The sequence below is a fragment of the Hesperophylax consimilis genome, chromosome 12, assembly GCF_061612785.1.
Source record: "Hesperophylax consimilis isolate HC1 chromosome 12, BYU_Hcon_1.0, whole genome shotgun sequence".
Lineage (NCBI taxonomy): Eukaryota > Metazoa > Arthropoda > Insecta > Trichoptera > Limnephilidae > Hesperophylax > Hesperophylax consimilis.
The window spans coordinates 37,344,120-37,371,621 of NC_142847.1; the positions used below are offsets into that span (position 1 = coordinate 37,344,120).

At 32.2% G+C, this 27,502-nt stretch overlaps 1 protein-coding gene across 3 annotated transcripts in view; it reads left to right on the forward strand.

Moving 5' to 3' along the window:
* The window catches only part of LOC149419585 (cubilin-like), a 139,894-nt gene that overhangs the window by 19,913 nt on the left and 92,479 nt on the right, over positions 1-27,502 (forward strand). For all 3 annotated transcript variants that reach the window (XM_089637904.1, XM_089637905.1, XM_089637906.1), the window contains exon 2: positions 16,780-17,000. In XM_089637904.1, the coding sequence (XP_089494030.1) occupies positions 16,780-17,000 (221 nt within the window). The remainder of the gene's footprint in view (positions 1-16,779; positions 17,001-27,502) is intronic.

Genomic DNA, 27,502 nt, shown 5'->3' on the forward strand with positions numbered 1-27,502 from the left:
ACAAATGTGTCTTACGAAATTATGTTGAATTTTTTTGATTGAATCTGAATGTATTTTAAAATAGGGGACCAGATCGAGGAGTTACACAATATTTACAAGGCTGAAATATTCATAAAGCCTTTTGAATTTCGAAGAATGAAGCCAAGGATTTTCCTTCCATTATTTTTATGTAATAGCGTTTGTATTAACTATCGTGTTTAAATTATTTTATAGATAGATACAATCTTCAGCCGGTTTGATTATTTATATGTTTTGTAAAAAGTAATATTTCAATATCAAATGTCTTAACGATCATTTATAAACGGTAAAAACAAAAATTGATTCTAAATAAGATCCTTTTGGTACACCGCTGGTAGCTATACATTGATTGGAAAGGAACGAATTGATTTTTACTAGATTCTATCAGTTAGGTAGCAAGCGAACATGTCTAATAGTATTCCATCAATACTGATCTAACTTAATTTAAGTAGGAGATTTTTATGGCATACTTTGTCAAAGGCTTAAAGTGTGACATAAGGTATAGGTAAAGTCCGTGTACATGGAATCGACTTTAGTTCAGTTATCTAATGCGTTCCACATATAGTTTTCATATTATAAGACATTTATAAATATTTACTCGGAACAATGAGATGTTTAATATATGGGAAAATTTAAATAGTTTTTCAGAATGTTTAGGTATTAAGGATATCTTATATATTATTCTATGTTTAGTTATATCACATTTATAACCTTTTTTAATATACATAGGTGTCAGATAACAAAGTTTCCAAATGTTAGGGATGCAACTCAAGCAATCTGTGTTAAGAGATTGATTAAACAACAGGCAAATCGGCTCAGCCGGTGGAGCAATGCAATTTAGAAGAGTATTGGGGTGCATATTGTTGGTTTCGGCCTTAATGTTTTGATCTAGAAATTTTAGTTTTAACGACGTTTATATTGGTATGTATGGTACGGATATTTATGCCCTCGTTATAGGACAAAATAAAATAGATTTTTTGTCAGTTTTTAACATTGTGTAATGTACCGGATAGCAGATGGATGAACCTAAATAATTAAGGAAATGAATATCTATCTATTATCACACATTTTCCGATGCCGAATCCTTTGAAGCTTATCACCGGACGTGCATCTGTCATGTGTCAAATGGGATTTAACCGTAGTAATTAATATTCGGTTTTTTCTTAGTTCTTTAATGCTCTTATGCATCCTGTTTAGAGATATGAATAATTGCTGCATAATAATACATGTGGAAATTGTAGAATTTCAGACCAATAAATACGCAAATAACTTGCTCAATCAGTCAGTTGTCTGACGGCATTCGCGAAGTTGTGTTTCAATGGAAAATCTTTCCCTAAGGTACCCCCGAGAGGAAACCGGCATTTTACAGTCGATTTCACTGCCGTAGGTATCTAGTACAAGTTCTATAGTTGTAATTATAATAATACTATCTTCTAATTTAATGATTGTGATTCTTCATAGTTTTGTTCATAATTAAGTATAATATTTCCAGTTATAATTTATATTATTGTTGTAGTGAAAAAATGACCATTTTTCATTAGCAAGATATTGTTTCATTTTAGGACAGTCACCTGTAGTAAAAGTATAAGTAATACTTTATATGTATATAAAGAAGCAAGAAGCATTAAAATTTTACATCTGCAAGAGCTCCAACTATATTTATATACGTTTCGTGACTTACAGATTTGCTTGGGTTTTGGCAGTGGACGTGTCTGACCATGGATGTGGATTGAGAGAGAGACTGGTTAAGGAAGACCTGTCGACTTCTTCAAAAGGACTCTCTCGACCTATCGTCATGCACTGTAGCGGGGGGGGATAGTTATGTACGTCCGTTTTTTTAATTCCGGCCATAAAAAGTCATTAATTATCTCTCGATAGCGATCCATTCACCGTAACTGTTGCTCCAATGACTGAAGTCCAATGACTTTGCCGGACCTTAAACCGCACCAAACAGTCACACGTTGAAGATAGAGAGGCTTTTCAAGAATAACTCTTGGGTTTTCCGAGTCTTAGGTGCGACATTTTTGCTTGTTGACAAAGCCACCGAGGTTAAAATGGGCCTCATCACTCAAGATGATTTGCATTTGATTCACCCAAGTGAATTTTAATAATTTCAATGCGTTGTTGAAGCGTGTATCGTTCCATTTGTATAAATGGCATAGTTTCTACTTGTCAAATGTCAAAAAATGACAGCTTTAAAAGTAACATCTACCGAAATAGCTGGCTATTCAAAACAACACCTCTTATTGGAAAACTCTGTATATTAAAAAATAATTCCTTTATATTAAATAAATACAAATCTACCGGTTATTGTAAAAGAAATCACAGTCATTTGAAAATTCTACCCTACCACGATACAAAATAGGTTATTCAAATGTTTTAAAAGAAGTAGTATATTTTTAATCATTTCACCCTCAGATATGCGTAATGGAATACAATCTAACTTCGCTCGTAGAATCTAAAATTAATTAATTTAAATACAGCTGAAGCGAAATATGTGAGGTATGAAATAGGAGCAGAGAATACCAAAGAGATCAAATTGTGATATCCCCATCTTATGTGCAACATGCAAAATATCAGAAAAGTATGAATGTGAATGAAGCAACCGGTGTATCAATACAGACTTGTGTGGCGGTCCATCTTAAAATAGTGATTTGGTGAGCTAACCTCTCCAGTGTTATATGACCGGGCGACCATTTTTCATTATTTTTTTTCTATCAAGCGGAAATATGTTTTATTTTCAGCGTTAGAAAGAAAATAATAATTCTTACCAGTTTGCCTTTAAATATTTATCCTGTGCGCCATGAATAAAATCCTTAAAGTAGCCAAAGGAATAGTTAATATTTCGCGCCGCTAATCTACATTTCAAATAAACTTAAAAATTATTTTGCATTTTCAAAATTATATTAACGGGATAAAAACTGAAGTGACAGTTTCATTACAAATGCTGTCTGACAGGAGAATTATGTCAGACCTGGTTGTATTACACAGAGTCATTAACGACTTATTTGACAGTCCTGCCATCGTTGCCACTATTAAATTCCATGTGCATGAACACAAGAAAAAATATAACATTCTTCTGCAACCATCAGACAAACCCACTAACCAATAGGATGCGTGATCTGGGCAACAAGTTTTCGGGTACTATAATAGAATTAAAAGTAATCTCTACCAGTACTTTGTTGAATCTTACAAATTATTATAGCCTTAGTAATGTAGTTTTAGATTTGTCTTTTATGTAGTATTGTTCTAGTTTCTATATTATTCGATGTTATTGTTACATATTTTACTAACATTGTTACATATTCAGTTTACTAGTTTAGTTTTATATCATGCTTTAACAATTTTGTGTATAGCTCTCGATAGCTTATTAGGTATATTCTGCTCTTAAAATACATGTAAAATCACGGCTGGGCATAAAACCAAATAAAATAAAATTCCACAAACAAAACGAATCTGCTTTTGAAATATCGAGTTCCCTTACATTTTTCACGTTTGCTATTACGATTTTATTATAAATAATAAGTAATGTTTTTTTTTAATATCGGAAAGATAATTTTATCTAGTTTCTAAAATAGTTTTTTTTTACGGAAAATTTGAAAAAGATGTATATAGCACTTTTGAAATACATAGAGAACATAGAACTGAAGGTTTGTTTAGTCAGCATTTTTTGAATATCTTGAGTACCTAATCCAACGCATAAAATTCGAATAAAAATGGAGTGCTCACAATTTTCGAACATTATAAAATTGGTATTAAATTACAGCAGATTTTCGTATAACAACGTGCATCTTGCCAACAAGGGTTGCGAAATCCCCACATTATTAATAAAAATAAGTCTATTAAACTGGGTAAGTACTATAAGCAGTAACAAGTGCTGTCTGACATTACGCCCGACGTAAGTTAATACGACTCCAAAGCTTCTGTTTTGATTTACGTCGGATTTTATTGGACGTAAAATTTTCACAATACGGCTCAATGTTATCAACATAAAATGCCGAAGTTGTATATTTAGCTGAGTTCCTTCATGTTTCTATTGCTAAATATTATGCGCGTTTTATCGTCGAAGTTTATAGTGTCTTTTTCGAAATTCAAAGCCTGCATGTTTGTTTAATACCCTTGTAATTTTAAGGGATAAAAAGAGAAGCAATAAGGTAGAATTTAATAATTTGGAATCGAACTTTTCATACCGATTCGTTTATATTCATCTTTTTAACTTCTTACTAATTATTATGTGGGACTTTTTATGTTAGATGAGGTTAAAACAATTTTTAACCTTTATAGAAATTTTAAATCTGAAATAATATAGTTGAAATAGAATCTTAAAGGCCACAAACCAGTAAATAGGTTTATTTAGAAACAAAAATAAATTCTTTGAATTTTCAATCAATGTTTAGTTTCCCTAAAATATTTCTGGCGGTCATAAAAATAAATTAATATGTTCAACAATATGAAGAATGTGCAGTATATGCACGTCTATCATCACTGTGAAAACATTTGCGTCATTATGTTAAGTTTTATGGTATTTTTTGTTTGTTTTGTTATTTTCATAAAACATTTTTTTACAAGGATCAATAATATTTATACATTTTACCAGTAGTGGTTACTGGTTAGTACATGCTAGGGAATGATTTGAGGTAAACATAAAGATAATCGAAATGTTTTTTTTTATTGATTTGTAAATTGTCAGTACATTTCACTACAAATTGTTAGATAAATATTAAATTATACTTGGTTAATCTGCTCCTTACGCCTGTCCTTAAAATGTCTCGGTCATTTCGTCTGTGAGGAAAATGATTGTTCTTAATCCTTACTAATGATGTAATAATAACAAAAAATACTAAATAAAACGAATTTGTGTTGAGAAATGAAAAGAAATTTCTTTAAATCGATACGTACACGAATTTTTTTTTAAAAATGGTTATTACATTAAAGTGGGTAGTCAAGGAGGAAAATCCCCTGGTCTGAGCAATGAAATACTACTGAGAAAAAAATGCGGTCATTATTCTGGATACGACAAGTTGACAAGGAGTCTTAAGTTTTGCTCTGAACTCAGATGAGCTGTCGATCTTGTGCAAATGTTAAGGGAGTTTATTTGAATGTGTTGGGCCTGCTACTGCTAAAGCCCCCGTCTCCAAAATTGGTACTGGGATTGCTGGGGATTGCGCACAGGTTTTTATTGGTACAATTTGTAAACTGGTCGCCTGTATTCTGTTTCAGAAATTCAACATAACGCTCTGCACTACATCATCACTAATACAATTTTTCAATAAAAATAAAGTTATATTTACTGTTATTACACTGTGTCGTAACAAAATTTGAATAATTTAATTAGATTTATTAAGGACGGGTTGTTTCGGAGATTTTTAACAATTCTCTAAATTTCAACGTTCATTTACGGGTTCTGTGAAAGTCCTATTCAAGTTCTGTTACAATATGATTATAAGCTAGTTGCTTGACAAAACTGAAATAAAACAGAAGTTGAAAAATCTTTCACAGAACTTGAAAAATAACTTTGAAATTTGAAGAATTGTTCAAATTCTCCGAAACAACCCGTCCTAAATTTTTCTATGTGCATATTTTTATCGTTGTTGAGTTTGAGCTTTGCTCGAGTGATATTAGGAAGAAATCACTCTACAATGAATTTGCCCACGGGAATTTTTTTGTTTTTATGAATGAAAAGTAGCCTAACTATGTCACTTCTTAGTATACCAGCTATTCCTGGGATAAAAATCGTCGTTCGGTCGCTCCGACGTGAAAGAAGAACAACAAACACACTTTCCGATTTATATTATTTATTAGGATGTTCGGATGTTTTGCAGACACCAATCAGGCGTAGTAAAGGTTTGATATAAAACAGGCTCTACAAATTGTTCTGTATATTATCTGCCTTGATACAATCATTCAATATGTCAAAAACAGTCAAATGCATTACACATTTAGTTTGTCATTATTGATCGACAAACTGGAGGATGCAATCTGTCTGCCATATGTTTTTTTATAATAGACTAGTTGACGTGTACCCGGATTTCTTTGGGGACTTGTAATTGGTTTGGAGAAAAGTTTTGAGGTCGTTAATTCCTGAATACCTGAGAACTGGGTGCATCGCAAGTGCGCCCTACTGTCGAATTTGGCAGCAATCTCTGGTCCGGAGCCCCTAAATACCTGAAAAAAACCCTTAATTCTGTGCAAAAACGGGCGGTCCGTTTGATAGATTCCCCAATCTTAACAAACGGACTGCAATCTTTAGAGCACAGGCGTCAGGTAGGTATGCTGTCTTTGTTCTATCGGTATTACAATGGAAGATGCTCTGAGGAACTAGCGTCATTGATCCCTTCGGCACCTTTTCACGGTTTCACTTGATCAAATTGGAGAATTTTGCATCCTTACTATTTCCCTCAGATTAACAAAGCAACCGCTAAAAATAATTTATTTTATTTATTTATCGTTTCTTCACATTGTATATTTTTTAAGTTAGAATTTTTAACCTCACTAGAACAAGTCTGTGTTGAGGTTAATAATTTTACAAAATAATAAAAAAAATAACACAAAGATTATATTAAGTACATTAAGATAAAAATATTGTTACACTGACGTTTCTACGAATTGGATACCTACATGGTACCTATCAGCCTATTCAATACAGTATTAAGTTGTAAACATGTAGGGTGACCATGATAAACATTGATATTTAATTGCAAGAAAAATGTAAAAAACTATTATTTTTAAAAACAGAGAAGAAATAAAGAAGGAAAAAAAATAATATAATTTATATAAAAAAGAAAAGAATGAAAAAATAAAAGTGTTCAAAATATTATGCCACAATTTAAAAGGGCAAAGATGAAAGAATATGTTGGAAATCCTCGGATGGCAGAAATAATTTAACATTCTTTTTAAATGTACACAAAGAATAATAATAATAAACAACAATAAATATTTTTTTTTAAATTTAAGAGAAAGAGTGAATTAAAAAATATAGACATATTGTCTAAAGGATGTTACGTTGATTTTCACTGTGGATAGCGAAGTTTTTTTAAGTAGTAAACTGAAACACCACCGTTACTGAGTTTTCTCACTTAGCAATGGTTTCATATTTCATTTAAACCCACTTTTATAATTGTTCAGACAAATCTCCCAAAGATAATTTAGAATACGTTTTTAACACCCATACATATTTTCTTTATATTTTGCAAAAAACGTTATAAAAACGGTATATTTACAAAAATTATTAAAAAAATATTTTGCATAGTAAATATATAAGGTTACGCGAAAGAAGAAAAGGGTTAAAGGATAAATAATACTTTTTGCTTAAATTCGAAGTAGGAAATTTGGAAAATATCCACATTTTCTGCGAGGCAGTTAATCAACCTAATAAATCTTAATAAAGGGGCGTGTGTTGGCGACCTCGCGTGAAATAATCCGGTAAATAGAATGCTATATACGCCAGAATGCCTGGTATTGATAGAAAAACCGTTCAGAAGCTCATAAGCCATCACCAGTAATGCGACATCCCTCCTAGAACTAAACTTTGCTGAGTGTTGGTTGAGTTTTGGTTGAGTAGGGCTCTCGATTTCTCGACAAATCCATCGGGTTGGAATTCTATAGCGGTTACCGATTTCTCCCAAGAGTTAAGTTAACTTGAATTTGATGAATTTATTAAAAACTATTTTCATAACTTTCTACCAATAACTTTCAGTTTTATTTAATTTTATTTTAAGCCCGCTTTACTGCAATAAACTTTTTAAAAAATGGCTCCATTCATTAGCCATGTTTTTTAAATTTGTCCTACAGTGCTACTTACACTTACTATACACATTATATATTATAGATATAGAAAAAACTGTTATTATGATTTAATTTTCTAAAACTGACTTAAAAGAGAAGGAAAACAAAAAAGTTATTTCTTTTTTTCATTTTTCCATTAAAAGAGTCTTCAATCGCTGCTCAATGAAAATAAATGGATTAACAAAAAAATCAGTTAAATCAGCTGCATGCCGTGATACGAGTTCAATAATTATATGGTATTACTGAAAACATTAAATCCGTTAACTGTCTGCTTTTCAGACAAAAGAGACCAAATTGGTCCATGTTTCCTTTGTTCCTCGATTTAAATATACTCAGTTTTAAAATTGCCGAATTTGCCTAAAATCGATTTGTGCCCGTGATCACGCACTTTCCGGCGTTGTTTCCACTTCGCTATAGGCAGATGACTACGGCGTAAAGCCTACAAATCTGTCGGGGCTGTTTTTCTTTAAAAGATTTACCTTAGAAAAAGCACCCCGTTTACGATTAAGTCCATACCCTCACGAGCCATTTGTCGGAGAAACAATTTATGTAAATAGGGGCCTCCGCGAGGAATTTCTCTTCCAGACGTCCTCAATACAAAGGTTTATTTTATTTAACGTTTTTAACCCCCAAGGGAGCGATGAATAATGTTTATTCAAGAGAAATGCCGATATTTTCTTCAGAATATTAAATTTTTAATTGTAATTTGCCAAACATTTGTAGAGTTTGATGGTCTGGCGGCCCCAGAAACCTGAAACTAATACATTGACTCATTGAATAAACAAATAAACTAACAATCCGTCGATTGTTAGTTTATTCATTGACTCATTGAATAAATTAACAATAAACCTCTACCTTAAAATTCAGACTTCTGCATAGAGTGCAATGCCAAGCAGTAGTTAACGTTCTAACAAATGCCCTTTTAAAGGGCCAAGAGAAAACTATTTTGACGACCTTTCTTCCCAGTCAACTATGCACATAAAGCACGCACACGGAATGCTCACACGACCGTGAGATGTGAAGTTGTACTTCCTCTTACCCTTTTAAACAGGTAAAGGAGATTTAAAACTATTTTAAAAACGCTGCTGTTCTAATAATTTGTTTAAAAAATTAACGATATAACGCTTAGAGCACTGTAAAGGGTTAACACGGGTGAACAAAGTCGACAAAAGTTTATTCAATATTCTGTATGAACGAAAAAGGAATTAAACATTTCCGTGCCTTTTAGGGATAAAAAGGGGTTGTAAAAAAGAGAGATAAATTCTTAATGTTCAAAGTTTATTTCCCGGAAGATTAAAGATGTTAAAGTTTAAGGTAGTGAAGTAAAAATATAAATTTATCTTCGCTGATTATAATTATTATTTAAAGGGTATATTGTCTGCGAGCTTTTGCAAATGCTATTGTGATTTATTAAGGTTTTTTTTTAAGAAATTGAAAGTTTTTTCAACCTGCAGAACATTCTAGAGAGGAATTTTCTTGTTGAGTCCATACATTTATATCTACATTGTATATTCAGCTACTATCCCGCATTAATAAATCCTTTCCCACAGCCCCTGCCTTAACTCATCTCACAACGCTGCCTAACCGAGTGGCGATAAATTTAAACTTTTTAGACATAGGCGCTATTGTGAGGTGTTAAATTTAAAAAACTGAGAGTTGTTAGTCGAGATGCAGATTTAAAAAAAATGCACTTAATGTTTTATCATCAGCTTGCATCGGGAAATAATAAAAAATGCATATTGTTAAAACATGTGTTGTAAATAATGTTAAATAAAACTACATAACTAATAAAAATAAGGCTTTTTCAATTTTGATAATGCAGTACTAAATTTAATTTAAGAACTTGGATGAAGTATGCATGTAAAAAAATTATTTCATTGTAAATTCAAGTCCAAAGGAATGATATTTCATAAACGAAAACACTGTAACAACGGTGATGATTAGTGTATCCGAGAGCAATGTATGAGTTTCAGTAAGCGGAAATTACGTAAGCGAGAGACAGAAAGACTGGGTCATTGAAAGAAAGGTAACTGTAGGAATTCCAATTGATGAAGAAAAAAATTGAAACTGAACCTTAGGTATGGAAGTGAGCGGAGGAATTTGTAGAGGGACGAATGTTGACAGAGTGCAATGAATACGAGATACTGTGTAGCCGTAGGAGATCTGATAATTTTGCAATGCCCAAGCAAGCGTTATCAACAAGATTTTCAAAGGGATACTTATTTATTTTATTCATGGGCATAAATGATAATTTTTTCAGGGTATTTAACATTACTTAATGTGTCCTTAAAATACCGATGATATATTTAGTATTCAGTGTCACATGCATTACTGTAGGTTTCAATTAAGGCGATGCACTATGTCGTGTAATATTTTAAATTGAGCCGCTATCAATAACAACCCTTAGGTACATAGATGGCGATAAGGTTTAAATTCCCTCTTAACACCATCCGCCTGTTTTGATTTATGCATGAAAAAAACATGGCTAAAAAGTGCCTTTTATGTTATTTTGTGGATGTCCAGGCATAAATATTTTTTTTTCGATAATTTTATAAATAACTTAATTTGCCACATTATACAATAAAATCATAACCGAAAATGGGTTCGTAAGAAGGATATTTTTAACTTTAAAGCAGTTTTCATAGGCTTTTACACTATTTTTTTCTGGGCTTATAAAAAGACTTATCTAAAAAATACTCGATTATTTCAAAGGCCAAGATGTATTCTACTCTCAGTATTTAATTAAAGCATCTGAAACATTTCTAGGCGACCAAATTTTCAAACCAAAAACACATGATTTTGCATTACTACGTATGGCATCGCCTTAAGTTGATTTTGTCATCTTATTATATACCAATCCTAAGAGAACTTCCAGTTATATTCAATTTTTTAATTAAGTCCTAAACCCTGCATCTAAATTTCGCCAATAAACAATTAGATAATGTTAATTAAGTGTTAATCTCAAGTGACCTACCAGGTAAGTATTGTACTGTATATTGTCTCCATAAATAGTTAAGTAATAACACTGTAGAAATGTATTATAAGTTTGTACAGCGCCCTTGAGGTGTTTTTGCACAAAAACGGCACTATAAAGTCATCCAGGTATTATTATTATTATTGTAAGTTATTTAGATAGCGGGTCTCGTGGGCCAATAGAGATACGGATTTATACAGCGGATCCCGTGGGCGAATTCAGATATAGATTTAGATAGCGGGTCCCATGGGCGAATACAGATACAGATTTATACAGCGGATCCCGTGGGCGAATTCAGATAAAGATTTAGATAGCGGGTCCCATGGGCGAATACAGATACAGATTTATACAGCGGATTCCTTGGCGAATACAGATACTGATTTCAATGACTCGATCGACAATTCAACGCGTTGTGTCGACGTCCCCGAGTGTGTGACTCCGGCACAAATAGGTTAATAATATTGGTTTTCTAGTTTTATAATTGGTATTTATTAGTTAATTTTTAGCTACATCAATTAATGAAATTTTTCATCTCATAAACCATAGTGACGCCACTTCCCAACTCAAACACGAGAAATAATTTCTCAATTGAGTTGGGCAGTTTCGTTAAAAAAAATTTTTTTTTTCAGTCAGCCTTAATTTATTTTCTTTTGTAAATTATTGTAATGTGTTTATATTTTTAATAAAATAAAATAAAAGAATGCGAGAATCTCACTGATAGATACGTTGCCGTTGCGGGTATTTTTTTGGTTTTTATTATTGTTACAGCTGTTTCGGCTTTCAAGGCCATTTTCAAAATGTTAAATTGGGAGGGGGTAAAATAGAATCATATAAATAAGTCGTCTAAACGTGGTTAAAACCACAGTTTGAAAATGGCCTTGAAAGCCAAAACAGCTCTAACAATAACAAAAACCAAAAAATACTCGGAGAACTAAATAATTATATTATTAAATTAGATTTTAATTAAATTGAAAAACACAAATAAATAGAGTTCTACGAATTTAAAAACAAAAACATTAAATAAATACGTTTCCGTTGATTTAATTTTAAAATATATTTTTTAACAATTCAAAATATCTACAAATTTCTAGTTAATGGTTGTTAGTCGTACCTTGGATCAAATTAGATGAAGGTATATATTAAAATAAGGATACGTTCCATGGAGGCGCAAAAATATAACTTATGTGGGTTGTATAATTGTATATGTATATAAGACGAATAAAGAGTGTTTAGACATATTAAAATGCCTGACGCGAAAGTGGGTGACAAAAGAAATCAGGGACGCCAAGATATATTTAAAAAATAACAAACAAAAGTCGGGTTATACCGAGTTTCGAAATTTTATGAAATTATAATACGATACACGAAAGTACTCCATATACATGTGCCATGAAGGACTTGTTGGGAGTACTCCATATTCATCATGAAATCCTCTCTAATAAGGGCGGGGCATTTGGAAGTATTTTTTTGTTTTTGTTTTTGAAGACCAACCGCTTAAACATCTGATATCGGGAAATATAAGTTAACATGATTAGAATTAAAAAAAGCAATGAGAGTTGTCACATAAAGTTGAATAAGAGAACCTGACTAGGCATTACGATCTAGCCACATGAGAAGTTAATGGCTACATGTCATTAGTTCAATGATGAAATGTCTGACATGTTTCTTTGTTGTAATTTGAATGGCTACATGTCATTAGTTTAATGGTGAAATGTCTGACATGTTTCTTTGTTGTTCCATGAATGGCTACATGTCATTAGTTCAATGGTGAAATGTTTCTTTGTCGTACCATGAATGGCTACATGTCATTAGTTCAATGGTGAAATGTTTCTTTGTTGTACCATGAATGGCTACATGTCATTAGTTCAATGGTGAAATGTTTCTTTGTTGTACCATGAATGGCTACATGTCATTAGTTCAATGGTGAAATGTCTGACATGTTTCTCCGTTGTACTATGAATGGCTACATGTAATGAGTTCGATAATGAAACGTCTTAGGTACATATTTCTCTATTAGAAATAAGAACGAGATAATTTCATTATAATTCCATATTGAATTATCTTATTTTACGACATAAAGGAATTAAAATACATTTGACTTATTTCTTTATTGAAATATGAAAAGGGAAAGTTTCTTTACCATTTCGCATCTTTAACAACTCAAAACAGACATTTTGAGATATTTCCCTAAGGATCTGGTGTACCGATTTATTTACATTTCGGTTTCAACTGTGCGGTGATGGTTAGGAAACTTTAATAGTACAACCATTATTTCGGTTTCAACTGTGCGGTGATGGTTAGGAAACTTTAATAGTACAACCAGTATTTCGGTTTCAACTGTGCGGTGATGGTTAGGAAACTTTAATAGTACAACCATTATTTCGGTTTCAACTGTGCGGTGATGGTTAGGAAACTTTAGTAGTACAACCATTATTTCGGTTTTAACTCTGTGGTGATGGTTAGGAAACTTTAATAGTAAAAACATTATTTCAGTTACAACTGTGCGGTGATTGATGGTTAAGAAACTTTCATAGTAAAACCATTATTTCGGTTTCAACTGTGCGGTGATTGTTAGGAATCGTTAATATTAAAACCCTTATTTCAGTTCTGAGCGATAATCGTGTTTGTATCAATGTTCGTTGCTAATCAGAAATGATTACATCCACCAATTTCCACCCTATTTTTTGCTTCACGCATAGTTTTTCAATAATTTTACTATCGTAGCGATGTTACAAAGACGTAACGAGATTCATGTAATGAGATAATGAATTCTCTATGTAATGAATATTATTACACTGGAAATTAATTAGTAAATAGGTATTCAAAATCATTATAGTTTTTATTAAAATTAATCTTTGGCATACGAAAAGCCCACTAGGGCGTGTAATATATAAATAAATACCTTCAATGAACTATTTTTTTTAAATTTTGCCATACACCGTCAAGGAGAAATTACGGGAAGTTCTAGATATGATATTAAATGAAACTTTAGATTTGCTCACAAAATAATAAAATCTGATAGGAAGCCTGAGCACAAGATGAATTTTTGTTTTTAAAAAAAAACGTCTGAAATATTTTCCCTCGCCTGCTGACTTAATAAAAATACCTTTATTAAAATTTTATTTATTCATTTCCATTTCAAGCATCAATCAAAAAGCTGGTCTTTGCAATCATTATGGAAATCGAGTTACAGTCGAGAATCAAATCTCCCCCTTCAAGCCAACCCCCAATAACCTTTTCATACAAACGACCTCAAACCTTAGAAAAAACTGTATATTTTATACTAAAGGCTTAACAATTTGTTTTGTGCAAAAAATCTTTGAATGTCAATTGAATGACCTTTTGCCAAAGCGTCTGTGTTTTATTTGTTGCTCTGCATGAAATATTATCCGAACCCAGCTTAACTTTTCCGACCGAAAACACAACTAAATCTTAAGTGAAGAGTAAAGCACCTTGACACTTGACAATAAGGTATATTTGTTCACTTTGTGCTTGACAAAAGCAAATGTAAACTGTTGAATCTTTTCGCCGATGTGCGCGCTTTACTTATCTGGAATTCTTCATCTCCTTGAGCGTGTGATCTCCTGGCTCCTTGCGCCGGTATTGATTTTTAAATTAAATGCTCGGCATAAGGAAATGTACGGGAAATATCAACGGGCGGGCGAAATTTTAATATGGAATAAGTAAGTCCCGAAATTTTATAAACTCTGACCCATTTCGTCACTCAGGTTTGTGAGTTAATTGAAATCTTCAATCATTTTCAGCGACGCCGAAATATCGAATATTTTTTGCACCGATATCGGGAACAATATTTCAATATCAACATCACTAAAACCTTTGTGAAAAATATTACTATTATTATTTATTACGTGTTGGATGATGTCCGCTGTGCGACCAACGAGTTATTAATAATAGTTTTCAATAAAATAACAAAGTTCTTTATTAACTTCGTGTCGGATGAGGTCAGCCGTAGGACTAACGAGTTATTAATAATAGTTTTCAATAAAATAACAAAGTTCTTTATTAACTTCGTGTCGGATGAGGTCAGCCGTAGGACTAACGAGTTATTAATAATAGTTTTCAATAAAATAACAAAGTTCTTTATTAACTTCGTGTCGGATGAGGTCAGCCGTAGGACTAACGAGTTATTAATAATAGTTTTCAATAAAATAACAAAGTTCTTTATTAACTTCGTGTCGGATGAGGTCAGCCGTAGGACTAACGAGTTATTAATACTAGTTTTCAATAAAATAACAAAGTTCTTTATTAAATTCGTGTCGGATGAGGTCAGCCGTAGGACTAACGAGTTATTAATAATAGTTTTCAATAAAATAACAAAGTTCTTTATTAACTTCGTGTCGGATGAGGTCAGCCGTAGGACTAACGAGTTATTAATAATAGTTTTCAATAAAATAACAAAGTTCTTTATTAACTTCGTGTCGGATGAGGTCAGCCGTAGGACTAACGAGTTATTAATAATAGTTTTCAATAAAATAACAAAGTTCTTTATTAACTTCGTGCCGGATGAGGTCAGCCGTAGGACTAACGAGTTATTAATAATATTTTTTAATAAAATGTATGTACTTTATAAACTACGTGTCGTTTTTGTAGACTTAACATTTTTAAACACGTTTTAAAGATGACAATTTTGTAATGTTTCAACAACAGTAAAAAAAAAAAATAAAAAAAAAACCAGTGGGACTGGTGGTTGTGACCAAATGTATCTATATAAATTCCATTTGGGATAAAACGTGTACAAAAAAACATTGTATTAAATAATAGCCATCACAACTTCCAACCACAATTCCAGTTCATTATCCGAAAACTTGAATTAAACCCTTATTTAAATTCCGACATGACGTAGTAACCGAGAATGCTTATCCCAATGAAAACCCAACAGATAGGACTGATGTACCTACTTAGTATTTACCACTATGTGTTATTTAGTTGTTCGGGGCTAAAGCACTGGTCAAAATGATTGATGGAACCAGTGGAGGTACTTCCAGTGAATACAATTTAAAATTGGAAACTCTTTTCAAAGCCACAAAGGAAATGACGGATGTTTGTTACGTTGGTAATTTCCCAGTTGACATTTTTCCATATTTTATTCGGTTAGAAATATGTGTCATGTGATTAAAAATAAGCCGTAACATTTTTTCGTGCAAAGAATATAATTTATTATTACGTTAAGAAGAATTAAATGTGCGATGTTTTCAAGGAGGTTCAATATATTCACATATTTTATTTCTGCATACAATTTTTTTAACCCCGCGTGCGTATTTATGATCTTCTTTGCAACTCCAAAAAGAAGGAGGTAAAAACTATATCAACATAACCTTAAAAATGAAGTAAATTACGTTAGAAGAGTTTTGTGATATTTTAAAGGTGTCACTTTCAAAGTAATCCATGATTACTAGAAATTAATCAGTTATAAAAAGTCCTGAAAATTTAACACAAAATTCCCTTAGTAAAATTCACATAAGAATTAAAAACAAATATACATATTTTTTAACGAAAATTCATCAGATCTTATTATGTGTGTCTTATTGTATGGAAACTACATTAATACCTTCTTGATATTTGATACATACATAGTAGGTAGTAACACCTAATTATTTACTACTATTACGTAGTGAAGGGTACAGGGCGCCTCGTGGCATTTTCAGTGAGCTAGAGAATTAAATTAAAAAAATCCGCTTTCTAGATGTGTGTTTGAAGATGAGATTTTTTTTCAAATCTTTAATTTTTGTTTCAATGAATTTTTCGAGAATTCTTTCAGTTTTTGCTGCTCCACCTAACTGAAAATCTTCAAACGATAAAATAATTTTTTCACAATCACACAGAGAAAGTTGGATATGTTTAAATGTTACCACTATAGCCCACTGAAAAGTCAATAGCCATCAAATACTACGAGGTAATGGGTAGGTATTTAATGGTTAAATTTAACGCTCAGGACTTAATACACATATAAAATACGCTCAAATTAACTATTTTCTTTCTAGCCGAGGTGAAGAGGGACCACTGCAACAAGACTGTGGACATATACGAGGACGTCAGCTCTCCGGAAGTGACGGCGGATACCTTCGGCAAGCCCATGACGTGCTGGTACCGCTTCCGCTCCTTCCGGAGCACGCCCAAGGACTGGATCCTACGGATCCGCTTCAAGAAGTTTAAAGTCGGCACACTGGTTAATTCGTCCACCTGCCACATGGGCTACATGCAGGTAATCGTCCTTCCATTATTAAAGACAACTAAAACAACTGTTTTTCAGTCTTGGAGAGACTGAAGCCTAAGCACGAGAATGAGAAGGACGCATGGCGAAGGGGTATTGGAAATATGCGAACGCAGCCATTACTCATCCAAATATAATAATGTGAAGAGGTAGCAGAACTCGGGTCTAGTTGAATGTCTAGGCTGGAATAAAAGGTTTGACAGAGGATTATTATAGAAAAATTATAAAAGTATGAATCTTAGCTGAAAGCATTCTAAATTCGAAGACAGGTTAAAGACATACTAATCGAACAAAATATATGGCAAGTTTTTGTTTTATCTACGCCTTAGCTAAAACGAAAAGAAAAAATTTAATGGCAATTCCATTCGTGTATTATATTTAGATGAGACATAAAGCGAAAAAATAGGGTCCGCTTTTTACCTCGAACTGACCTACAACTCTCCCAACGCTTTAAACTAAAACTACCGAATCCGGTCTACGCGTACCTCTAATCGCGTTCTAATATTAGAACAAGTTTCGACGATATATTAGCGCCTCTACTTGTAGCTTTATGGAAAATGGTTAGTATCAAGCGAGAAACGGAACGCATGAGAAAAAGGATAGCAATTCAAAGAATGTGTGCGTACGGATGAAATAGCTGTATTATCAGTACCCCACCCCCCGCAAGCCGACAGCGAGCAGCGTAGTAGGATACGATGTACTGTCACTATGTTTGTCCTTCCTACACAGTAGAGTTTCAGCTTTCCCTATCTTGCTTTATTTCATTTCAACACACACTGATTTCCAGGAGCCTAAAGTTTTGATTTATTGTATTTATTTAAAATACAAATGATTTGCGTGTATTTAACGTGTACTGGAAAAAAACTCCATCATTCCATAAACGTGATAATAATTGTCTTGTGCGATAATAGACGCGGTAGCATGTCCATTGGACCTAGTTTCGTGCAACCACGCGCATATGTCTCAATAACCTATCTTTTCTTTTAATTCATCTAAGGCTGTAAGTCACTAATCTTAGTTGTAAGCAACTGGTGATAAATGTTAACTTTGGGAAGTTATTAGCTACAAGTCAGTGACACGGCATAGGTTATGTACAATTAAGTTTAAGCGCCCTTGAGGTGATTTTATCAAGAAAAAGCACTATGGAAATGATAAAAAACATTATTATTATAAATTCATTAAATAATAATAATCAAAAAGCGCTAGGTATTTTATTGACAAATTAGCTTGAGGAAGAACATTTTTAGTTATCAACTGCTTTTACTGACTAATAATGTTCCGCGGCAGGAGAAACTTTACAGTTTTTTCACGTCTTCGTTTTGAAACTTTATTTTCATTAATTCACCCATTCAACATTATCAGTTCTGCTGAAATCTTTTTTTTTTATAAAAGAAAGGTTGTTCCCAAAACTAGAAAAAAAGTTTGTAACCCCAAATTTAATATCATTTTTCGTAGACAAGTTTCTAAGAAAAAAACACAAATTATTAATACACAGTCGCCCTATGATGCATTGAACCCGCACAAAAAAATGTTTCATCGTTTGTATTATACTAATACACAGTAAACTATATCTGCTCCATCCTTTTTATTGAATAATTCGATAGTACCCATGACGTGTTTGTTGGTATCACGTTTAATCCTACGAGGCACGCTCTAAGACGATATCGTGTGCCTAGTTGATCTAACCCTTTTATCCGAGGGGCATAACCGTAATGAACCCTCTCTCGCATTCATCAGGTACTCGAGCGTGAACAACAATATCGATATCTCATAAGTTTATGATGTAAACAGCCCGTTTTACATATAGCTAGTGATAAATAATATGGTATCGTAAGTTATATAAGATATTTTGTCTTGGAAACCAAATTCGTTGTCCAAAAGTTTTGACTGTGATAAGTATTTAGGTTTATTTTTCAGAATTCGATATTATTAAAGTGAGATGTTTCTATACATGTATAAGCTTTCAGCATTTAGTACTGTGAGGATCATTTTTAATTTTCATTAACTTTTCGAAATTGGCTTTACAGCTGTCTTAAACTTCCAGCTACCGAGTTCGAAAGCATACGTCCAATCCCAAGTTTTTGCAAAACTATTAATTTTTTTTTGCTACACATTTGAAATGTTTGTAAATTTTCCGATGAAAAATTGTGTGTTTTTAAATTAATGTAATGCATAGTATATTTTTATTTATTTTATTTTTTAAAAGAAAAACAAACATTCCTGGGTTACGAATAACCTAAAAATATTTTTAAATCTTCTACTACCACCAAAGTAAGCGAAAAATGTTGCTTGTGTTCTGTTTGTCTAGGAATTGAACACACTACGCCTGGGTAGAACCCAAACGCAATATCAATTTCTGGTTTAAAACCTGAAATGCGAATTATTTATATTTAACTGATTATGTCCGAAGATGTTATTTATTTTATGAAATTTATAAGAAACGACAAGATTTTTATCATAATATGATATATGAGTAAGTAGAAAGTGATTTTTTTTTCGTAGTTTTTAATTAACATCCCCATGAAGCTTGACGGAAGCGAAACCGGTAGATGTGAAAATTAATAAAAAACAGTGGTTATAAAACAAATTATTTCATTTAAATATAGTGAAGATTTTATTCAGATTGAAAGTCGAGTACATTTCTTTCTTAGCTTTTGAGTACCAACCTAATTAAAAAGCTGTTTAACGTTATTCTTATTTCTCAAAATTTGTTTACTCTGGTTTGCGGCCCCACGCAAAATATTTTTCATTTTAATCAAATGTTCAAAGGCCTAAACATTTTGTTGATTGAGTTCTAATAAAAGCTTTATTTGCTTCACAAGTATTATGTGCAAAGAGAAAAAACCTGGAAATAACGGTTTTATGGAAAACCCTCATTATCTCGGGGTTATTTGATTTCAAATTATTACTAACGCAAATAAAAACCTTTATTCCCTTGTACTCCATTATCAATTTCATTCAATATTTGACCGCATTAAAAAATGGTCGAACATTGGAGATAAAAATAAACCCACGGAGGATCGAAGAGGAAGAACCATTTCGAATAAGAAACCTGGGAGGGGTCTCATTGTGTCGGGAGGGTAGTGCCATTTTCAGTCGTTACCATGATTTAGTCCGGACAACACCGGAGCTTCCCATCCACACTTTTCTTAAAAATTGCCGTTCTTTCGTCGCTACTCAGAGGACCTTACCGCTGCGATTTGCGACTTCTTCTTACAAGGCTACCTGAAAGAAAATGTTTTTAAACATCGGCCTCACACCTTAGAAGAACTCGAGGAACAAATTCGGTAGGAAATCGTTGCTATATCCGTTGAGATGTGCCAAAATACGCCTGAAATCTTCAGAAATTGCCTTCATCGACGTATCTATGCTGGGGACTATCATTTTTCTGATGTTTTCTTCAGGACTTGATGCATAAAACGGCATAATGTACCAAATAAAATAAAATAGATCCCATTTCTGTTAGTTGAACCATATTTTTAATAGCCCGTCAAAACTGCACTGTCTGTTTTGACGCATCCTGTATTTTGCAGAATCTTAAAATAATAATCTCTTTGAATTAATATATTAAATTAGCTTGATTGCTAGGATCATTACCGACTTCGTCTTTCGTTCGCTTATATGTTACACATCCATTGGCCTTACACTGCTTTCTTTGATGATGAGTACGTGCTGGGTTCATAATATTCTTGGAATGGCCTGTCATTTAGTATGAAGTCAGAAACCAGTTATCCAAGAAACTTTTCTTAGAAATGGCTATTAATAATAACCAACAACATTTAGCGTAAAGCGCACTTGCTGTGATTGTATCAACGACAATTTATTTAATTATGTAGGTATATTGCGCACTTCACTTTTTGCATAACCTTCAGATCATCTAATTCGTAAGAAGTTAATGATGTTATCTCCTCCAACTAAATGTCCCGCTGTTTACAAATATGTCACATTAATTAATTACTTACAGCATGCTGAGGGCGGAATTTTTAGAATTATTGGAAAATAACGAAGATATAAGCCATCAAAACGATGATATTTGAGGCCGGCCGAAAATTGTGTGACCTCATGGTACTCGTATATGCATAATTACATAGATCGTGTGACTTCACGGTATATACATAATTACACACATTGTGTAACGTCATGGAATATGCATAATTACATACATCGTGTGACTAAACGGTATACGCATAATTACACACATTGTGTAACGTCATGGAATATGCATAATTATATACATCGTGTGACTAAACGGTATACGCATAATTACACACATTGTGTAACGTCATGGAATATGCATAATTACATACATCGTGTGACTAAACGGTATACGCATAATTACACACATTGTGTAATGTCATGGAATATGCATAATTACATACATCGTGTGACTAAACGGTATACGCATAATTACATACCTTGTGTGACGTCATGATATATGCATAATGACATACATCGTGTGACTTCATGGTATATGCATAATTACACACATTGTGTAACATCATGGAATATGCATAATTACATACATCGTGTGACTTAACGGTATACGCATAATAACATACATTGTGTGACGTCATGATATATGCATAATTACATACATCGTGTGACTTCATGGTATATGCATAATTACATACATTGTGTGACTAAACGGTATACGCATAATTACACACATTGTGTAATGTCATGGAATATGCATAATTACATACATCGTGTGACTAAACGGTATACGCAAAATTACACACATTGTGTAATGTCATGGAATATGCATAATTACATACATCGTGTGACTAAACGGTATACGCATAATTACATACCTTGTGTGACGTCATGATATATGCATAATTACATACATCGTGTGACTTCATGGTATATGCATAATTACACACATTGTGTAACATCATGGAATATGCATAATTACATACATCGTGTGACTTAACGGTATACGCATAATAACATACATTGTGTGACGTCATGATATATTCATAATTACATACATCGTGTGACTTCATGGTATATGCATAATTACATACATTGTGTGACCTCATGCATAATTACATACATCGTGTGACTTCACGGTAAAGGTATGCATAATTAAATACATTGTGTGACGTCATGGTATATGCATAATTACATACACTATGTGACGTCACGGTATATGCATAATTACTTACATTTCACCAGTGTCCACTTTAAGCTGGGTAAAAAAGTATCTGGAAGTGAGAGATTTTTTTCCATAATTTATACTACCAATACGATACCTAAAATAAGCCATTATCTACTCGTATATTTAAAAAAAAATAGTTTTTTTCTTTTGAACTGTTTTTTTTTAAGTACGCAAAAACTCCAGTAAAATCATATTAATCTAACTAAATGTACTATATTTTTTTTTATTTATTCATTTTTTTTTTCATTTAAACCAAAGAAAATGTAACCACCACTGTTTTGAATACATAACTTATAATGCCCACGCACAGGTTTTGCCTTTGTGGGATTCTTTTGTTACTGTCTTATGTTTTGCATAATTACCTATATATGGACCAGTATGTACCAAAAAAATTTCCAATAAAAAAAATAAAAGAAAAATAGCTCATAACTTCGACATTTTTGGAGATATTAACTTATTTTACTTTGGTTATAAGCTCTTTCAATAAAATAATAAAATTTTAAGACAATCTTATTCGGTTATACTTACCTACGGTTACCTTAGAGATAATATCTTTTCTACAGCATTCAATCTAATATCTTTAACAGAACTACAAATATTATAGATTGCTAGTCTAGCTTTAAATTGCATTTTCTTTCCGTCGGCCATAACCAATATTCACGAATTAACCTCCTATATAATCTCCTTAACTTACTTCAAAACTGATATTTTTCGATTTTACTATTGTTTTCGGTAATGAATGAATGCAAATCTTGGAAGCGGAATCCAACCCACTTCCCGACATCCTATCGAGCTGTAAGTAAGCAGAGAGATTGTTGTCGATGACAATGCATTCTATCAATTTTCGGTAGCAATATCTTACGCGGACATGAACGCATTTCTCCGAAATCGGATGACATTACAGCAGTTAATAAACGAAATAAATGTCGGGCCTGCCCGATCGGCATTTGGCGATGATGGTAGAGTTATAGACTTTTGTTCCTGGGTAGGAAGGTTTAATCCTCAGTCAAAGCAAAAAATATATATTTACTAAGTTTAATAGGACTTTTTAAAATATGTAGATGTTTTATAGCAAATAACTTTGGTTATTACAGTTATTAGGCTTATGTAAAAGAAAATGGTTAATTATTGTCAATTCAGACTTGTTTTGGAGCCCTACGTAACAGTATTTTTCAAGAGAGAATCCGATTACCAAAGATCTAATAATAAGTACCTACATCAATACCGGCACAATACTTAATTTCAATTAACAGGATTGAAGCAGCATTTTAGCAAAGTACACATCAAAGGGGGAGACTATATGATTCTATTCCACAAAGGTCAATAGGAAATTAATTATTGGTATGGGGAATCCGAAATATGTAATTCCTTACACAGGAAATGAATATACTCAAGTACGGTTCAATAAGGATGAACAAATATTTATTTAGGACATCAAATGATCGCTTTGTTTAAACGAATAAAGCTTTAACATTAAAGCCAACGTTTTTGAAAAAAATTGTTACAGAGATTTAAGAAATTGATTGTTTTTAAATTTACGATAATCCACCGATATTCAAAAAAAATATTTTTGAAAACATCAATGAGTATTGATTATTAATTTCCACGATAAGCTAATTTTGAAATTTTTTTATTGAAACAAATAATTCTGTAAAGATTAGTTTCAATAAACATACCAACCGGTTTCGGCGAAAACGTGAATTGTTAGGAAAAAATATCTGCCCTTATGAAAGTCTCGTTGTGATGTTCAAAATGTTTTTTGTTTTATAAAGTAAGAACCTACAAATATGAAATGGACGGTGAAATCTAGCTGGATTAATTGGCTTTTAATCGCAATAAACAGTTTCAAATGTTTATATTAATATTTTGAGGAATTGTATTAATACATACACACTAGTACATACACACTAGGGTGTATCGATTTTTAACTTTTTTTTTGTTTTCAAATTCCAAGTTGAAATAAAGTTGCTACTAGGTACCACAACTTACCACAATTTTTTTTGGATTTTTAAAAAAATGTTTAGGTCTCCCGCACAAGGCCTAAAGTTTTAATTTTTTTCAAAAAATATCAATTTTTTTTTTAATTTAAAAAAATAAATTCATAACTTTTTTGTTTATTCCAAGTTAAAAAACAGTAATATTAGGGCATAAAAATAAGTACGAAACGGTTTTTTTTAATAAAATATGGTATTTTGGTCTCCCGCACAAGCCCTAAAGTTTGTTAATTTTGATGAAATTTTGTAATTTTGTGTACATATATGAACCATGTTTTTTTAAGTTTAAGCCACCGGAATTAATTGTACTTAAATTAAATTAAATCCCAAATTAAATTGAAATTTCATTTGGGAACTGTAATAACATTTATAAAATTTTCACTAGGCCTATTTAAATACTATACATAACTTTGATTTAAGGTTTTGAAGCCAAGATGAAAGGACGAATACTTAAACAAGTCAGTAAATTTGCAGTAGAACAAGAAAACTGCCACTCATGTCGTATGGAAAGTAATCAGCAACATTTTGTACTTAGTTTTTATACTACATTTTATGACATGTTATAACCTTTTATACTTTTGTAATAAACAACAGTAATAGCAAATAACATTAGTTTCTTTCAACACCTTTCTCATACAATTTACACCGTCCAACTATCTTTTTTCAGGTATAAAACATATTATATATATATAGTATATATGTGGTATATATTTTTACTGTATGTATATAAGAATTATGTATATATATATATTGTCTCATTTTATGCCTTCTGTAAGAAAAGTACAATTAATTCCGGTGGCTTAAACTTTAAAAAAACATGGTTCATATATGTACACAAAATTACAAAATTTCATCAAAATTAACAAACTTTAGGGCTTGTGCGGGAGACCAAAATACCATATTTTATTAAAAAAAACCGTTTCGTACTTATTTTTATGCCCTAATATTACTGTTTTTTAACTTGGAATAAACAAAAAAGTTATGAATTTATTTTTTTAAATTAAAAAAAAAATTGATATTTTTTGAAAAAAATTAAAACTTTAGGCCTTGTGCGGGAGATCTAAACATTTTTTTAAAAATCCAAAAAAAATTGTGGTAAGTTGTGGTACCTAGTAGCAACTTTATTTCAACTTGGAATTTGAAAACAAAAAAAAAGTTAAAAATCGATACACCCTAATACACACAGTGAACGATTCTAAAATTCATTTCTCGGTATCCACAATGGCGAAGTGCTTTAACTAGTTAAACGTAGACCATTCAATAATATTATGTATCTTCGTATAATTTTTCGATTTGTTCGTATAAACATTATTCCACCCTTCATTGAACACAAAAAAGCCACTCGGTACAAACTATCCCAGAATAATATTCCCGATAAATTTACTTTACGCCGACACAAATCGAATAACTGCCCTTTAAGAATATGCTAAACAAGTATTTTAAAACGCCGTAAAAATAAACGGCAAACCATTTTCCAGTAAGAAAATCTTTGCCTTCCAAAGGAACCTTGGATAGCTAACGTTGTTCTTGTAGCTCAATAGGCTAACTATTCGACTTTTAAACTAACGTTTTTTCGATTCCTTTTTTTAATGAGATTTTTATTATTGTTATTTTATGTAGTAAAATATAGAAAAATGATGTTACAATTTAAGCGGTAAAATATCAAAAACGTATCTATATTCAAATTTTAAGTTTTATTTATTAAATACTTAAAAATACAATTCCAGAATAATGAATCTTTGACTGTCCAACCACGAAGGTTTCTTATGAAGTCCGACATCACTTATATAAAATGCCACACCCTTTTTAAATAAATTTCATCTTTTAACACAAAATACAGAACTACGATTAGGAAGAAATTGCCTTTTTTCTTTGAAATCGTCAAGAAAAAAAGTGGCCTGAAGATGTTTAGTTATAACCAAAAGTTGACTATTTATAAAGTTGTATAATTTAGGTGGTCTTAACCAAGAAATTTTTCATTTCCGAAACCGTTTAAACCTCCCAAGATATTTAATTGAAATTCTACAAAATGACGAACAGTTATTCGATATAGAAAACTAATAAAACATAAGTGAATAACTTTAGTTCACCTCAGCACAGTGAGGAGGACTAAGAAATACAATTTACTATAAATATATTTAATGTCATATTTTGTATGTACAATGTTTAAATAGTAGCTATAACAAAAAAGTATCTCAAAAACAAAATAACTTCACGAATAAATAGAATCGCCATGCGCACGAGTTTAGTGCCAACTAAGTTGACACGTGACCGCTATATTATACTCTCGGTAGATTTTAATTTGATGGTCGTCATTTTGACGAACTTTAGCTATTCAGGGATAAGTTTCTTCCACCGATGTGGTTGGTAGTTCCGATGCCGGTTCATTCCGAGGGAAGACATTTGAAAGAAAAAGAAAAAAGGTTGCAGCCATAAAATGCGAAATAAAATCACTTTGTGAGTAATTTTATCGGAACAACTTTACCGCTACGCCCGTAAAATAAAATTCTACTCCGATAAATCGAAATTGAATTTTAAGACGTTTATTGTAGCGATGTTTGAATTTAATTCACGTTTAAGTGCTTGTTCAATAATGGCTACCTGAAAAGACTTTCAGAGTTGATTGAGAAAAAAACTGACAGATCCAGTGTACTAAAATAATTTTAAGCTTTGATGTTTAGTAAAAATTTTCTTTTGTCGTTTATTTGCTGCGGGATAATTTATTTTGATGTTCTACTGGTGTTGAGAAAAAATGAGATTAACATTTAATTATTGCTATTTTTTTAATTAGCTGCACACAGGAGGCCTGGAGTAATTTTCCCTCGTGTCATCTTTGTAGATGCTGTTTGGAGGGTTTTTTTATGAAAAGGAAGAGGAAAAAGTTCTGGGAAGATAAAATGTATGAGGGGTCAATGTGTCCAAGAGTGACGGAAGTATGAATCCGTCCCTCCCACCGCGGGATATGATGATTCAGATGAGTCCAGCTAGAGAGGTCAAAAAGTGGCCCTCAATCAGTCTCTCCTGATACAGCTGGATACCCCCGCTAAGTCACCAAACGTAGCGAACCACTTGGGGTGACCTATCACACAGATGTTTATTCAATAAATAGTTTCCAAGATGGCGGTACCCACACCGGCCTCATAAATTGTAAATATTAATTAATAAAATTTCACCATTGTCTTCGGCAATGAATGAATGCGAATCTGGGAAGTGGAAATTAACCCACTTCCCAACATCCGATTGAGCTGAAACTCGGCTCATACTGTCATATTGTCAATGACAATGCAATCTATCTTCTTAAGTTTCTTTTCATCCGAGGACATATATGCATTTCTCTG